The sequence below is a fragment of the Pyrus communis genome, chromosome 14, assembly GCF_963583255.1.
Source record: "Pyrus communis chromosome 14, drPyrComm1.1, whole genome shotgun sequence".
In the NCBI taxonomy this organism is placed as follows: Eukaryota; Viridiplantae; Streptophyta; class Magnoliopsida; order Rosales; family Rosaceae; genus Pyrus; species Pyrus communis.
The window spans coordinates 24,014,998-24,030,610 of record NC_084816.1 but is presented as its reverse complement, the minus strand read 5'-3'; the positions used below and the strand labels follow the sequence as shown (position 1 = coordinate 24,030,610).

At 37.1% G+C, this 15,613-nt stretch overlaps 3 protein-coding genes across 3 annotated transcripts; all 3 read left to right on the top strand.

The window, feature by feature from the left end:
* The first annotated feature begins 2,257 nt into the window (after nucleotides 1–2,257).
* LOC137714652 (uncharacterized) lies at nucleotides 2,258–3,007 on the top strand. The gene has a single exon (XM_068453810.1). The coding sequence runs from the start codon at nucleotides 2,258–2,260 to the stop codon at nucleotides 3,005–3,007; it is 750 nt and encodes a 249-aa protein (XP_068309911.1).
* An 18-nt stretch (nucleotides 3,008–3,025) lies between these two features.
* Nucleotides 3,026–7,216, top strand: LOC137714651 (auxin response factor 2-like). The gene is made up of 6 exons (XM_068453809.1): nucleotides 3,026–3,232; nucleotides 6,172–6,327; nucleotides 6,457–6,531; nucleotides 6,641–6,735; nucleotides 6,827–6,991; nucleotides 7,114–7,216. The coding sequence occupies exons 1-6, from the start codon at nucleotides 3,026–3,028 to the stop codon at nucleotides 7,214–7,216; spliced, it is 801 nt and encodes a 266-aa protein (XP_068309910.1).
* Nucleotides 7,217–10,432: 3,216 nt separating this feature from the next.
* On the top strand, nucleotides 10,433–15,493 carry LOC137716411 (auxin response factor 2-like). The gene is made up of 14 exons (XM_068455859.1): nucleotides 10,433–10,547; nucleotides 11,204–11,316; nucleotides 11,580–11,675; nucleotides 11,787–11,843; nucleotides 11,975–12,130; nucleotides 12,267–12,351; nucleotides 12,748–12,838; nucleotides 12,963–13,127; nucleotides 13,248–13,370; nucleotides 13,504–13,579; nucleotides 13,680–13,818; nucleotides 13,945–14,570; nucleotides 14,805–14,995; nucleotides 15,094–15,493. The coding sequence occupies exons 1-14, from the start codon at nucleotides 10,433–10,435 to the stop codon at nucleotides 15,179–15,181; spliced, it is 2,121 nt and encodes a 706-aa protein (XP_068311960.1). The 3' UTR covers nucleotides 15,182–15,493.
* The last annotated feature ends 120 nt before the right edge of the window (nucleotides 15,494–15,613 follow it).

Below are 15,613 nucleotides of genomic sequence, written 5' to 3'. Positions count from 1 at the left end.
TTTAATTTTCGACCGTCAAATCGGATAAATTGAAGAAGATCAACGGACAGAAATTATCAAGGGTGTGTAAGAAGTAAAATGGGATATGTGCATAGCATACCCCTATATTTATTGTCTGCTAAGTTTGGCAATAAAGAGCTTGTGGTGCATTGGGTAGCGCAATTTGACAATTCCACCATCTCATGGGTTTGAAAGTCGTTGTCAATAGCTTTTTGTTTCACCATATAAAGGCTAATTCCTTTTTCCGTCTCTTCATATAAGACAGTTATATACAAGTTAAAGTAAAGTTCAATTAATTATGTTGAAATTAATATCTCATGGTAATAGTTTTAAGTTATGATCTTATATTTTTGTTCAAATCTTGGTTTTTTATTAAGGCTCGTAAAAAGTTTTATCATCAATACTTTTTGTAAAAATTTTGAAGCCTTATCACTCTTGTTTCATAAATTTTTCATGCAATAAAAAATAATAAAAACCTTAAAATTAATTATTTGCTATGTTTGATGTAAATTCTTATATATATATCTTAAAGGCCTCTTCTGAGACGAACTTCTAGCTCTGCCACTAATTTTATCAGATTCTCAACAAATTATCCAATAATGACTCGGCTCGTCAAACAATTATTACTGAGTAACTGAACAATGACTTGAATAGTTAATAAATTAGCTCAAAACTTATTATTTTTATATCGCTTTATATCAAATTAACGAGACATGCAATAAATTTCAAGCATATTAACATTGGTAATGGTTATTTTAGGGTTGTGTCTCGCTAGCCCACCTGATATGTATATGGACATTACACATGTGTCTACTACTGAACTGCCTGGTGTTGTCGTCGGGTCTGGTTCGTCTGTAGGTGGTTGGTGGGGCCACTAGTTGGTAATTTCAAATATGACACGACACAGACGTTGACGATTAACGGAGTAAAGGAGCCGACATTTCCATTAATGCCCCGCATGCTTAGAGGACATGTTCTTGTCACCGATTCATCGTGTTAATTTCTCCGGTCTCTTCCCGCCATTTTCCATGGGAGTATTTTTGCTCACTATTATTTAGTGTGGTGAATGCTTACCATCTTATTTATTATTGTTAAATGAATTTTAATTTTGAGATTCGTGTAGTAGATAGGCACAAATCTCAAAATTCAAACTCATCTAATGATGATAAATAAGGTGGTGAGCATACATCATACTAAATGATGGTGAGCAAAAATGCAATCATTTTCCACAGGCCTCAAATATTTCTCATCTGCTCCGGAACCTCCCTTTGCCCTGATTAGTAAGTTGCTTAATGCTTCTGCTTTTCCAAAAAAATCATTTGAAACAAACACACGTCATTTTTGCTTGTTATTATACAACTTTATTTACTTAGGATCATTGTTTTGCTTGATTTATTTAATATAATGGCCGAAAATATAGGGGAATGGGAGAAAATAAAAGAGGTGTCTATAAATCTTCCCCCTTGTCTAATAATAAGTACGCAATCTTGAATATCATGTGTGAGACACCTTATTTAATTTTTCTTAGACATGAGTTAGTAAAGATGTCATCCCATTAAAGTACACCGAATCTATATGCAAACATGTTTGCCACTTTGTTGTTTCAGCCAGCCAGTGATAGGTTATTTACGAGATCAAATCTTCTGCATTCATTTTGTGTGTGATTTCCTATGGTTTGTATCATTGATAGACACATGTTAAGTTTGTAACAAAAAAAGTTAAAAAGTTAAGTTTATTAACACTGTCAACCTGATAGAGTCCATTAAGAGGTCAGGCCACACACAAAATTAATACATATAATTTGAACTCGTTAAATACAAGCCAAAAACTAACAAAGGAAACATAAGACTTTTACAAAAAAAAATGGCTAAAAAATGAGTTTTTCAATAGATTCTCTATCACCTCATGTTTTTAACATAATATTTTATAATATTAACACATAAATTGATATTAAACTGTGAAACGGCAAAAAGTTCACGAAACTTTTAAGAGAGTTCCATTAGCATTTCTCAAAAATAAAATAAAAAGGAAACATACGACACTTGAAACCAAGCAGCCGTCTAATTACGTCAAATCCCCATGATTACTGACGCTTAAATCTTCATGCAAAAGAAACACACTATTTAATACTGATTAATCAACTAATTAATCAAGGAAAAGACAAAATAATTAAGTCTAAATATTGATTTGGAGATTGGAGGAATAGGCATAAATCATGGAGTTTTCTTTAAAGGCTGAGTGACAATTCGGAGTTGTCATGGTGTTGGGGGATTTCAATGAGATCTTGTGTGCTGAGGAACAGGAAGGAGGTGATATACAAAGTGAACGCCAAATGCAGGGGTTTCGGAATGCACTAACAAACTACCAGTTACAAGACTTGGGGTATGTTGGAAATAAATTTACTTGGGTCACTACGAGGTGTGGGGGTATCAAAGTAAGATTAGATAGAGTTGTAGCATCGCAAAAGTGGATGGATGTGTTTCCTGGATTTCGTGTTTCTCATTTGAAACCAAATTCGTCTGACCATATACCTATAATGGTTGAATGGATGCCAAAGAACAAAGCTAGATTCAAGAAAACCTTTCAGTATGAGGAAGGGTGGTCGATGGAGGAGGGTTGTGTAGTTGCGGTCCAGCAAGGGTGGGCAACAGAGTTTCATGGTTCCCCAATGTTTCAAGTCACGGAGAAAATTAAGGCGACACAATTACAGTTGGCTAATTGGGCAAAAACAATGAAGCGTTCAATTCCGAGGGAGATCTCAGAAACAGAAGATAAGTTGAATGCATTATTTGGAAGGCCCTTTACTAAAACAACTATAGCACAACGACATGAATTAAACACTTGGTTACAATCTTTATTGGCACAAGAGGAAGCGTTCTGGAGGCAGAGGTCAAAGGAAAATTGGTTAAAGCTTGGGGATCAAAATACAAAAAAATTTCACCAGAAGGCTAATCGAAGACAACGTATGAATGCTTTGTCGAGGTTATATGATGAGGCTGGGGTGTGACATGAAGACAAGAGGGGTATGGAAGCGGTGATTGTCGATTATTTCTCAAAGTTGTTTGACTCTCAGGGTGCAACAGATGTGTCAGAAATTATGCGGGTTGTGACCCCCAAAGTCTCAGCAAAGATAAACCATGAGCTTATTTGGCAGGTCTCCAATGATGAAATTAAGGAGGCATTGTTTCAAATACATCCGACTAAAGCTCCAGGACCTGACAATTATCACTGGGTTTTTATCAAAAGAATTGGGAGACTGTCAGCCAAGATGTGTGTGATGGGGTAAGGCACATTCTTTCATCTGGTCATATGCTTAGGAAAATCAATTATACCCATGTCACTTTGATTCCAAAGAATGTTGATCCCATAGTGACGATTGAGCTTAGGCCGATTAGTCTATGTAATGTGATTTATAAAATTTGCTCCAAGGTTCTTACGAACAGACTGAAGGTCATTCTTCCAGAAATTATTTCTCCTTCGCAAAGTGCCTTTATACCAGGAAGGTTAATTTCTAATAATTGTCTAGTGGCCTAGGAGATTGCACATTTTATGCATAGGAAGAATAATGGGTTGAATGAGGTGATGGCGTTGTAGCTAGATTTCAGGAAGGCCTATGATCGTATTGAATGGAGTTTCTTGGAACAAATTATGATAAGGTTGGGTTTTGCGGAGGAATGGATACACTGGATAATGATGTGTGTGTCTACAGTATCTTATTCGTTCAAACTGAATGGGGAGCCTATGGGGTTGGTTTATCCAAAACGGAGAATTCGTCAAGGCGATCCGTTATCACCGTTCTTATTTGTCTTATGTGTGGATGGCTTATCGGCTTTATTTGATTCATGGGAAGCACAATGCCAAATTCAAGGGGTTCAAGTATGTCAGGGGGCTCCAAGTGGAAGGGGATGCTTTGCTGGTGATTTCTGCAATTCAAAATGCAGGTGCAGCATATAGTGGTCATTATGGACATATGTTCAATGATACAAGGCGGCTCATGTAGGACTTCAAGCCATGAAAAATCACATTTGGGCGAAGAGAGACAAATAAGGTGGCTCATCGCCTTGCGAGGTTTAGTCTAACTGTTGATTGCTCAGTTTCTTGGTTTGAAGAGTCTCCTGATGTAATTTCCGATTTGTTATTAGGGGATAGTACTAGTACTTAATTTTGGTGCGGGACGCTCTTTTTCCTTTCAATCGGGCTGAAAGTTCCGACAAAATTTTTATCGAGATCCATTGTAAGCACGCTATCCTCAATTTGTTCGTATTTCAATATCTAATGAATATTGTAATTATTCTTAAAAATATATATGGTGATTCTCTAGGAAGCAGGGCTCCTTCCTGGTTTTTACGAGACAAAGGGGGGCCCACGCGTACGAAAATCTGTAAACTCCGCGACGGCCAGGATTGCGACACGCAAGCGGGAAAAGACGATGGAGAGAGAGATGCATGGGAGTCTTGGGAGATGCGAGAGCATGCAAAAAGAAGCGCATCGGACTCATCGGCGCAGATTAGCAAACATCGCCAGCCAGCACAGCACGGACAGAGAACGATACGTGGTTGTGTGGAGAGAGAGTGAGAGTAGAGAGAGAGCGAGGAGAGAAGGAGAGAGAAGCGGCGTGAAACGACTGGCTGCGTGGTGGTGTGAAGTGTGATATATCAGAGAGGGAGGCGGTTTAGGGAAGCTGGACACATTTCGGTGGACGCGGGTACACCCAATGCTCAACGCCTACGTCCCCTTCCCCTCTAGCTTCTTCTACTAATTTCTCACCATCTTTCCAACTTTCTGCAACTTTTATTTTTTTTAGACGGCGGAAGGGAAATATTTTATATGAATAATTAGTATCCGATAGTTACTAATGTTCATTGATTGAAATATTATTAGTTTTCAGATTTTGATTTAAGTTTCTAACATGAATGTATTAGTGACTTTACAAGTCAGTTACATAATTTTTTAAAATAAAAATTAATAATTGATTTAAGATTTTAATACTCCTACCTTTATTAAACTCCTAACTAATTTTTAATCCAAAACATTTCCAAAATAAATAAAAAATTAGAATAAGTTTGCACCCACTAGCTTTTTAAAAAATGTTTTCAATTTTTTAATCTTATATGTACCCATTCATGTAACTTTTTTCAAATTTTTAATCTTAAAAGGTATCTATTCTTAAATATACCTATTTGTTATATGTAAAATGTACCATTTTTTGCTAGCAAAAAAAATGTATTCATGTTTAAACTTATATGGGTACATTTTTTGCTAGTAATTTTTTTTTCAAACTTGTATGGGTACATTCTTTTTCTATGATTTGAGAATGTATTCATGTCAAGTTTCATTGAAGAAATTTACTTATGTTATTAAGCTTAATATCTTTTTTTTTTTTTTTTTTTTGTGGTTTTGAAGAATGTACCCATGTTTTGGTACAATAATTTTTTTGTTAATTTTGATGAATGTACTCATGTTTACACACACACAATAGTATAATTTATATTTTACTATTTTTAATCTCACAAATTATGAGTTTTTATTTAAAATCTCATTAACATAAACAACTATAAATTTCAATTTTTAATTTAAAAAATATAGTAACATAAATAGAAATCAATTTCAAATTTTTATTATAAATATTAACTTTTTTCGTATTTGTTGTTGTGATTTTTCCGTTGAAGCAGAATGTGATTTGAATTTTTATGTTAGATGAGAATGATGATTTATGCCATCAGCTTTGATTTCCATGTGCCGGGACGGATGTTTACATTCCCCGCCCCGGCGAGAAGGTTTTCTGCTTTCTTCAAGGTCACATGGAATGGAAAAGATTCTTTTCATCTCCCCGTGACCCTTAAGCCAAGATACAATTAGCCTTCCAAGATCCTCTGCAATGTTGTAAGTGTTCAGCTAAAGGTAAATCATTTCTCTCTTCATGTGTTTAACAAAATGCGCAATTGAAAATCAACTGCTCGCGATTGATCTGAATTTGGTTGTTGTTGAACGATAACATGACGAAGTGTATGCTCGAATTACCTTGCTTCCTGTGACCGAGGTTAGCTAATGAGTGCTCCGATGACTTTATTTAGGGCCTCGTAGGAGATTTACATTATTTATCCGCTTTGGAACTTCTTCCTCTGACGTTTTGAATGTATAACATATGTGCACTGTTCTGGCACCTTGCAGGAAGACCAGCTAGGTGTAGAGGAAGAAAATACTCCACCCTTGCCTCGGCGAACCAGTACACGCTCCTTTAGCAAGACACTCACCCGGTCAGACACAAGCACCCATGGTGGATTCTCTGTTCCAAAACGAGAAGCTGATGAGTGCTTTCCACCTCTGGTCGGTATCCTTGTCTTTACATCTAAGTAACACCCATTTGAAATTATATGATACACATCTGATAAGAAATAAAGTAACCAATTCAATCTTTGCTACCAGTTCATCCACATGTTACAAATGTTTTTGCAGGACATGTCTCAGCAACCACCGGTACAAGATCTGGTAGCAAAGGACTTGCAGGGATATGAATGGCACTTTCGCCATGTATATCGAGGTATCTTTACTACTCGTGCATGGTTTTCGCTTAACCTTCTCAACTGGACTCATCATATAAGACTAATCTTAAACTTATGATGCATGCCCCATAATGTAGGTCAGCCAAAGAGGCACCTGCTTACGTACTAATGGTTGGAGTACGTTTGTGGCTGCAAAAAGACTTGTCGCTGGGGATGCATGTATCTTTGCAAGGTCTGCTCTCTCTCTCTCTCTCTCCCCCTCAGTTAAAAGGTTAATTGGTCTTCAGTTCCAGTTACGTAATGAATGGATTCTTGCTTCACAGAGGAGAAAATGGAGACCTGCGTGTTGGCGTACGCCGTGCAACCATAACACAAGACACTGCATCAACTTCTCTTATTTCTGGCCACAGCATGCAACATGGCATACTTGCCGACGCTTTCCATGCCGTTTCTACTGGCACCGTGTTTACTGTGTACTACCGCCCATGGTAAGCTGTTCGATCCTATGAGCTAATAATTTTTAGCTTGAATGCGTAGAAGTATCATTTGGTATGTACTAGTATACACATTTTCTTAGGCTTTAAGTATTAATCTTTTTATGTCTCTGCAGGACGAGTCCTGCTGGATTCATACTTCCTTTCGATCAATACATGGAATCAGCCGAAATTGACTATTCCATTGGAATGAGATTCAAAATGCTTAATGTGTTTTAGAATATTTAATCTGTTGGGATACATGTTTAAGTACAAATGTGATATGAATATTTATGTGCTATAGTGATCATGTAATAATGAATGTTTTAATGATTTTGGATTTGTCTAAATTTTTTGCAAGAGATGATCTATAAATAATGTTTTAAAAGATACATGGTCTGGATCGTTAAAATACATTATAGAATAAGTCTTATAAAAACATGTGTCTAAAGTTGTCTAAAAAAAAAAAAATATATCACGGATCTGCCTTGTAGGCCATCTCTAGTAAGAGAGCTAAAGGTCTAAAAGACAAAAAAATGGCCTAATTTGTCAAAAAAGTCATCTCTAACCGATGTGTGAGTTATAATTCTATGTAGCCCCCTCTTAGCCCCTTTTTGGGGGCTCAACTCCTCAGTTGCAATAATTGATTCAAATTCAACAGCTAAATTTGAAAACATCAAACGCTAGTTTAATTAAATTAATTTATAAATGTAAAATATAAACTTATAACTAATAAATTATTGAGGAGACTATATTTAGTCCTGCGATTGGAGATGGTATGTGAGTACGACCTGACACTCTTTATTTAAAAATAATTTTGTGTATGGCTATAATATTAGAAGGGACTATGTTAAGATTTGGATCCCATCCGGATCCAAATTGTGAGAATCCTAAGAATCCTCACATCTTAGACATTCATCGTGCATCGTACGGTTTGAAATCATTTGACTTTTTTTATTTAAATTAAACACAAATAATAACTGACGAAAATTAGCCGTACGATGTACGATAAACGTTTAAAATGTAAGAATTCTTAAGAACCCTACAAAGTGGATCCGAAAAAGATCATGGCCCATGTTAAGATGGCCTTAAAATATAAAGAATACTAATGAAAATGACTTGAAAATTTTGAGTTTTAAGTATCAGGATTAATTTTTTAGTATAAAAATATGATTTTTCGTTAAAGTAAATAGTACCACAACTTTTTGTTAAAACTCTTTAAAATATATGAAAACGAGGTTGAATGCAACTATATATTGAAATTTGCATTTATTGGACCGCCTGCCACAACAAAAGTCGTACGACATCCAAATATTCATTTTCAAGATCCCCTCAAATGTCTAATTTGCCGCGTAAAATAAGTCAATCGAATATTAGAAATAGTCTACCCATTTATCATCACAATTTTTTATGTGTGTTTTGGGGAATGTATTGTGATTAAATTTTTTGGTCGTAATGTGCAAATAAAATGTTTGTCACTTTGTTGTTTCATCCAGTTAGACCATATCTAACTTTGGACTAAATACTATTTTTTAAGTTTTATTCTTTCTTCCCAAATCTAATCTAACCCATGTTAAATGTGTGGGTTAAAGGTTAAAAGCCAAACAAAAATCAAATTCCCCCCAAGATTTAGCCCAGAAAATGCTGTGGGCACCACCAAAGGGACCCCACCCACATGGACATATCTTCCAGGATTTATTGAATTCAACGGCTGAAATTGAATATAATCAAATTTAACGTTAAAAAAAAAAAAATCTAACGGCCCAAATTTAAATCCAACAACTAAAATAATTAAAAAATTATTTAACTCAAAATTCACCCAAATTTAGTGATTTTTCAATATTTATCGGAATTTAAATATTTTTAGGTTAAAATGTTCATAAAATTAAATTATGATAGTGTACATAATTTTTTTTAAATTACTTTAAAAGAAAAAATTAGCCTAAATTTATTCTTTAATAATCTCGAGCTAAAAAATTTAGGTCAGAAGGGTTGAAGCAGAAAAGTTGTATCTAGGCTAAAAATTTTAGGTTTTAGCCCAAGGGTTGAAGATGGTTTTAGTGATAGGTTAATTATGAGATCAAATCTTCTACATTCATTTTGTATATGTCTTTACGTGGTCTCTATTGTTGATGTTAAGTTTATGACAACAACGTAATGAAGGATAAATTTATTAACACATGTTAATCAATAATAGAGATCACAAAAAAAATCACACAGAAAATAAATATATAAAATTTGATCATACGAGGACGTTTACCAAAAAATAAAAAGGAAACATACCACACATTGAAACCAACCAGCCGGTCTAATTACGCCAAATCCCCGCGATTAACACGCTTAATCTTCATGCAAAAGAAACATGCTATTTAATTGATGGATAATGTTAAGCCGATCAAATTTGTAAATTAAATAAAATGTCACTAATAAAAACAAACATATTATTTGATAATTAATTAATAATTAAATTATCTACAATCACATCATTTAATTTAAAAAAATTTGATCCATGTAACATTATCGTTGATTAATCCACTAATTAATCAAGGAAAGGACAATATAATTAATTCTAGATACATTAGTGATTCTCTAGACTGCAGGGCTCCTTCCTGACTTTTACTAGACAAGGGGGACCCACGCGTACGAAGGTCTGTAACTTCCGCGAAGCGACGTTCAGGATTGCGACACGCAAACGGGTAAAGGGCGACGGAGAGAGATGCATGAGAGATGAGAGAGCATGCAAAAGAAGCGCATCGGACTCATCGGCGCAGATTAGCAAACATCGCCAGCCAGCGCAGAACGGACAGAGAACGATTCGTGGCTAATACGAGTGCAGAACTGTGAGGGGAGAGAGAGAGAGAGAGAGTGCAGAGAAAGACAGTGAGGAGAGAGAGGGAGGGGCACAAAGGCCCTGGCAGGTGCAGGTGTACCGTATCGCACAGGCATTTGTGATAGAGAGAGAGAGAGAGAGAGAGAGAGAGAGAGAGAGAGAGAGGGGCAAAAAGTGCAGGTGCAGGTGTATCGAATCGCACAGGCACTAGAGAGAGAAAGCCGAAAGCGGAAAGCTTCTCTCTCCTCTCTTGCTGCTGCTGCCATTAAGCGTTACAACAAACCCAAAAATCAACGCCTCTCTCACGCCGTCAGCGTTTTTCCAGAGAGAGAAGGAAAGGAGAGAGAAGCGGCGTGAAACGGCCGGGCTGCGTGTTGGTGTGAAGTGTGATATAGCAGTGGAGGAAGAGAAAGTGTGATCAGAGAGAGAGAGAGAGAGAGAGAGAGGCGGTTAAAGGAACATTACGGTGGACGCGGGTACACCCGATTCTCAACGCCTATTTGTCTTCTTTCTCTCGAGCTCCTTCTACTAATTAATTTCTCACCAATTTCCCAATTTTCTGCGTTTTTTCTTCTGCAAGTTGTGCTTTTTCTAGACGGCTGGAGAGAAATATTTGATAAATAGGTATGGTGCCGAGGACTGCTGCTGGAGTGGAAGGGTTGCCGTCCACCGCCTCCGTGAATGCTATAGAAAGCAGCGGATGTACGGACGCCGCCGTGCCGGCAGCTAACAACAACCAAGGTGTGGAGCTGAACCGGTGACCTTTTCGTAATTTTCACTGTTTTAGTCTTAGATTTTTAATTTTAATTTTATTTCCTTTTGTAAATGTTATGCAACGTTGACCATGATTAAATTTTAATAATTGTTTTTAGTTTTTAGTCTGAATATGTTTTTTATTTTATTTTATTAATTTTATTTTTATGATTCTAATCTTTAATTATTGAAATTTGAATCATAAGCGCAAATCTTCAATAGGGTTCTCATGGGTTTGATTTTCCTCAAAAAAAAAAAAGAAAAGAAAAAAAGGCTTATTAGTTCCACGGAGGAAGATAATCTTGTGGTAAGAAAGTTGGGATTTAAATTTTGTTGCGAAGTTGGTTAGGATTTAGGTTCAAAATTAAAGTTCCGTCAACTATCCGTTAATTTTTTGCACATTTACCTCACATGTGAGGTTAAAACGGAACTATACATTAATTGTTAACAGGTGAGGCTCCATATGGGTTTAAATCCTAATTTTTTACCACAATACTATCTTTCGACTACTCTATCACATGAGACTATTAATCGAATTAAGCCATTTTCTTTTTATTATATATATATATATTAACTTTATTTTATTTTATTTGTTGTTATGATTTTTCCGTTGAACCAGAATGTGATTTGAATTTTGATGTTAGGTGAGAAAGATGATTTGTACCATCAACTATGGCATGCGTGTGCCGGGGCGAATGTGTACGTTCCCCGCCCTGGCGAGAAGGTTTTCTACTTCCTTCAAGGTCACATGGAACAGGTTCTTTTCTTCTCCCGTGACCCTTTCCACCTTTCTTTTGTGGCAGCTCGATTGTCCCTTACTCTGTTTTTCCCCAGTCAATGGTGAAAAACTTTCACGCAACCCGGATGTTACTATGCTAGTATACCGTTTCTCTAATGTACATAAGCTTCGTTCCCATCATTACAGTTTCGTTACGAATTATAAAATTTCAATCAATCCTTTCGAATTTTCGAATGAGGAGCTCCAAATAGATGACATGTTTGCTTGTTGATCTAGAATAGGTGGAGGCATATGCAAACCAAGACGGTAAAATGGAAATGCCAAGATACAATTTGCCTTCCAAGATCCTCTGCAATGTTGTATGTGTTCAGCTAAAGGTAAACTATTTCTCTCTTCATGTGTTTAACAAAGTGTGCAATTGAAAATTCAACGGCTCATGATTGATCTGAAGTTGGTTGTTGTCGAACGATAACATGATTCATTTGCAGGCTGAAGCTCACACAGACGAAGTGTATGCTCAAATCACCTTGCTTCCTGTGACCGAGGTTAGCTACTGAGTGCTCAGATGACTTTATTTAGGGCCTCGTTGGAGATTTACATTATTTATCCGCTTTAGAACTTCTTCCTTTGACATTTTGAATGTATAACATATGTGTACCGTTCTGGCACATTGCAGGAAGACCAGGTAAGGGGAGAGGAAGAAAATACCACACCCTTGCCTCGGCGAACCAGTACACGCTCCTTTAGCAAGATACTAACCGCGTCAGACACAAGCACCCACGGTGGATTCTCTGTTCCCAAACGACAAGCTGATGAGTGCCTTCCACCTCTGGTCGGTATCCTTGTCTTTCCATCTAAATAACACCCATTTGAAATTATATGATACACGTAACACATCTGATTAGAAATAAAGTAACCAATTCAATCTTTGCTACCAGTTGATCCACATGTTACAAATGTTTTTGCAGGACATGTCTCAGCAACCACCGGTTCAAGATCTGGTAGCAAAGGACTTGCAGGGATATGAATGGTGCTTTCGCCATATATTTCGAGGTATCTTTAAATTCAGACGCTCTTAAACATCCGTCTGTGAAACTAACTTGTGTAATTATTAGTACTTCTTATAAAACCGGAAATCAAATGCACAAGTTTGGTTGTTATTGAACTGATGTTGCTTTAAAAAATTTAGAAATTCCTCTCATCACGCCAAGGGAAAAAAAATGCAATTTCCATGGTTGGCTGATTCTATGTAATACACAATAGTCCAACCTACAAACAAGTTTCTGCCCATGTAATCGCCTTTGCAGTTACTATATTCTTTTACCTGATTAACTTCTTGGGTTTTCGGAATGTGGTGTACTACTCGTGCATGTTTTCCGCTTAAACTTCTTCACTGGATTCATCATATAAGACTGACTAATCTTAAACTATGCATGCCCCATAATGTAGGTCAGCCAAAGAGGCACTTGCTTACTAGTGGCTGGAGTACGTTTGTGACTACAAAAAGACTTGTTGCTGGGGATGCATGTATCTTTGCAAGGTATGCCCTCTCTCTCTCTCTCTCACTCTCTGTTGAAAGGTTAATTAATTAATCTATAGGAATTTCCTTTTAGTTATTGGTCTTCAGTTCCAGTTACCTAATGAAAGTAATTCTTGCTTCACAGAGGAGAAAATGGAGAACTGTGTGTTGGCATACGCCGTGCGACCAAAACGCACGACACTGCATCAACTTCTCTCATTTCTGGCCACAGCATGCAACATGGCATACTTGCCAGCGCTTTCCATGCCATTTCTACTGGTACCATGTTTACTGTGTACTACCACCCATGGTAAGCTATTTGATCCTATGAGCTAGTTATTTTTACCCTGAATGTGTAGAAGTATCATTTGGTATGCTAGTACACACATTCTCTTAGGCTTTAAGAATGAATCTTTTCATATATCTGCAGGACGAGTCCTGCTGCATTCATAATTCCTTTTGATCAATACATGAAATCAGCCGAAAATGACTATTCCATTGGAATGAGATTCAGAATGTATTCCGAAGGTGAAGAATGTGCAGAGAAGAAGAGGTAATCAAGCCATGACTTGCGAATGCAAGAATGGACGGATAAAAGTTCCAGTAGACATTGTTAATAATATATCTACATTTCCCTCATTAAACAGCCGTGATCTTTTGACCAAACATGTTATTGTATGAAACAGGTTGGAAGGTACTATAATAGATATCGAAGATAACGATTGCTTGAGGTGGCCCAGTTCAGAATGGAGGTGTCTGAAGGTACCCAAGTTCCATTTTCTGGCCATTTCAATCTGAAACTTAAATAACTCTCTCTCAGCATCTTTTTCTGGTTATTCCATTGTTTGATGTGTCCTTCCAGGTGCGATTGGATACTACATCAGATACATGCTTGCATTCCGAAAGGCTTTCTCCTTGGAATATCATACCTCTCCAACCTAAGAAGAGGGCACATTTACCTGATCCACCATCACCTGGGGTTTCTAGCTTGGGCAGGAAAGGTCAGTAACTCTCATGTATCTCTTTGTGGAAAGTTTGTCTAGATTTCAGAAATGCTTCATTCTTCAATTCAGTTTTAATGGAATTTATCTCAGGATTCATCAACTTATCTCTTTTTCTCTTATTAGGTTCATTGGCGATTTCAGTTGAGTCCACACCTCCAAGACAAAAGAAGGTCTTTCAAGGTCAAGAAACTAGTGATCCACCTGCTCATGAACCAGTTACACCAAAACAGCTATTACCGCCACAGTTCATCCCACCCCCAAATCCTGACTGGGACTACACAGATTTGGGATTGCAAAACAATCTCAACGTTCCAATGAACGACCCATTTTACCAATGTCCTGGCTATCCAAAAGCTCCAAGCCTTACTAACCAATGGCCACCAATGTTTGGTCTTGGAGTCTTTGACAGTGGCACGTATAAAAGAAGCATGTCAGTTCCAAATATCAGCTCCACGGGGTCCCAGAAATTGAGAGCCTTCGAACTGAGGAGTGAGACTCAATCTCCACTTGTCGAACAAAAGAGTACAATGCTTTTTGGAGTCAATATAGTTACCGGTCACCCAGAGCTCCCTTCACCACAAGTTGCCAATTCTATTGAACTTTGTAGTCCTTGTTCTATTCCTCCAATATCTCATTCAAGTGTTTCTGAAACAGTCCAGCTGTCAGAGACATCGAAGAGTATCTCTGGCGTTTGTTCTGAGAAACAATGCAAGAAATGTAGCTCCATCAATAACAGGAGTTGCATAAAGGTAAAATTATGTGTAGAACTTCTTCTCAGTTGTCTTTCCAAACAAATTGAAGAAAAAATTAAGCTAATTGAATTGTATTTATTGTTTCACATTCTAAATTATTCAGTCAAATTATACTTTGGTGATTGCACTTAAGATGTATTTGTATGTTTACTTAACAAGCAACCATCCACATAGGGTGGAGTTGATTGTTGAAGGCTAGCTAATCTTGCCAAGATTTTGACGCTCTTTCAGGTGCTCAAATATGGAGCTCCTGTTGGAAGATCAATTGACCTCACGTGCTTTGATGGGTACAACGAACTCATTTGTGAGCTTGACCAGATGTTCAATTTCAAAGGAAGCCTGATCGATGGAAACAGTGGATGCCAGGTAACCTACATGGATGATGAAGGAGACAGGATGTTGATAGGAGATTACCCGTGGCAGTTAAGAACTAGAACTCATGCTGTGACTTAAAGTTTGCCATATCTGTTGCTTTACATTCTGATCTGTTACTAATTTCATAATCACGCTACATATGCAGCGAATTCCAGTCCATGGCGCAGCGATTGTTCATCTGTCCAAAAAATGAAATACTGAATCCAGACTCCCCAAATGCAGTATCCGTCTAAGTCTTCGCTAAGAGGTCACTTTTATCTGTTCATATCAGAGCGTGCACGCGTGAGAGAGAGACATGGTATCGACAAACATGTCTGCTTGAAACATCGATGTGCGCTTTGCGGTATGTATGCCAATGCAGCCGTGACAAATTACTGTTCATGTGTAGCTATGCAGTATCAGTATGCATATTGTTTAAGTTAAACCGAAAGCTTAAAACTGTAGTTTTTTGCTGTTTGAAGAATGCCTAAGATTGTTGTGATGAAAAAGTTCCAGGTAAATGCTCAGAACAACTGTGGAACTAGGCACAGTAGCCTTTGAATAATCAAAAGTACCATATTTTACCATTAGACGATTGTTATTTTTTACTGCATAAGCACCTTCAGTTTTTAATTTTATTTACCTACATGTTTTTTTGGAGGTATTTGTTGACTTCTCCCATGAAC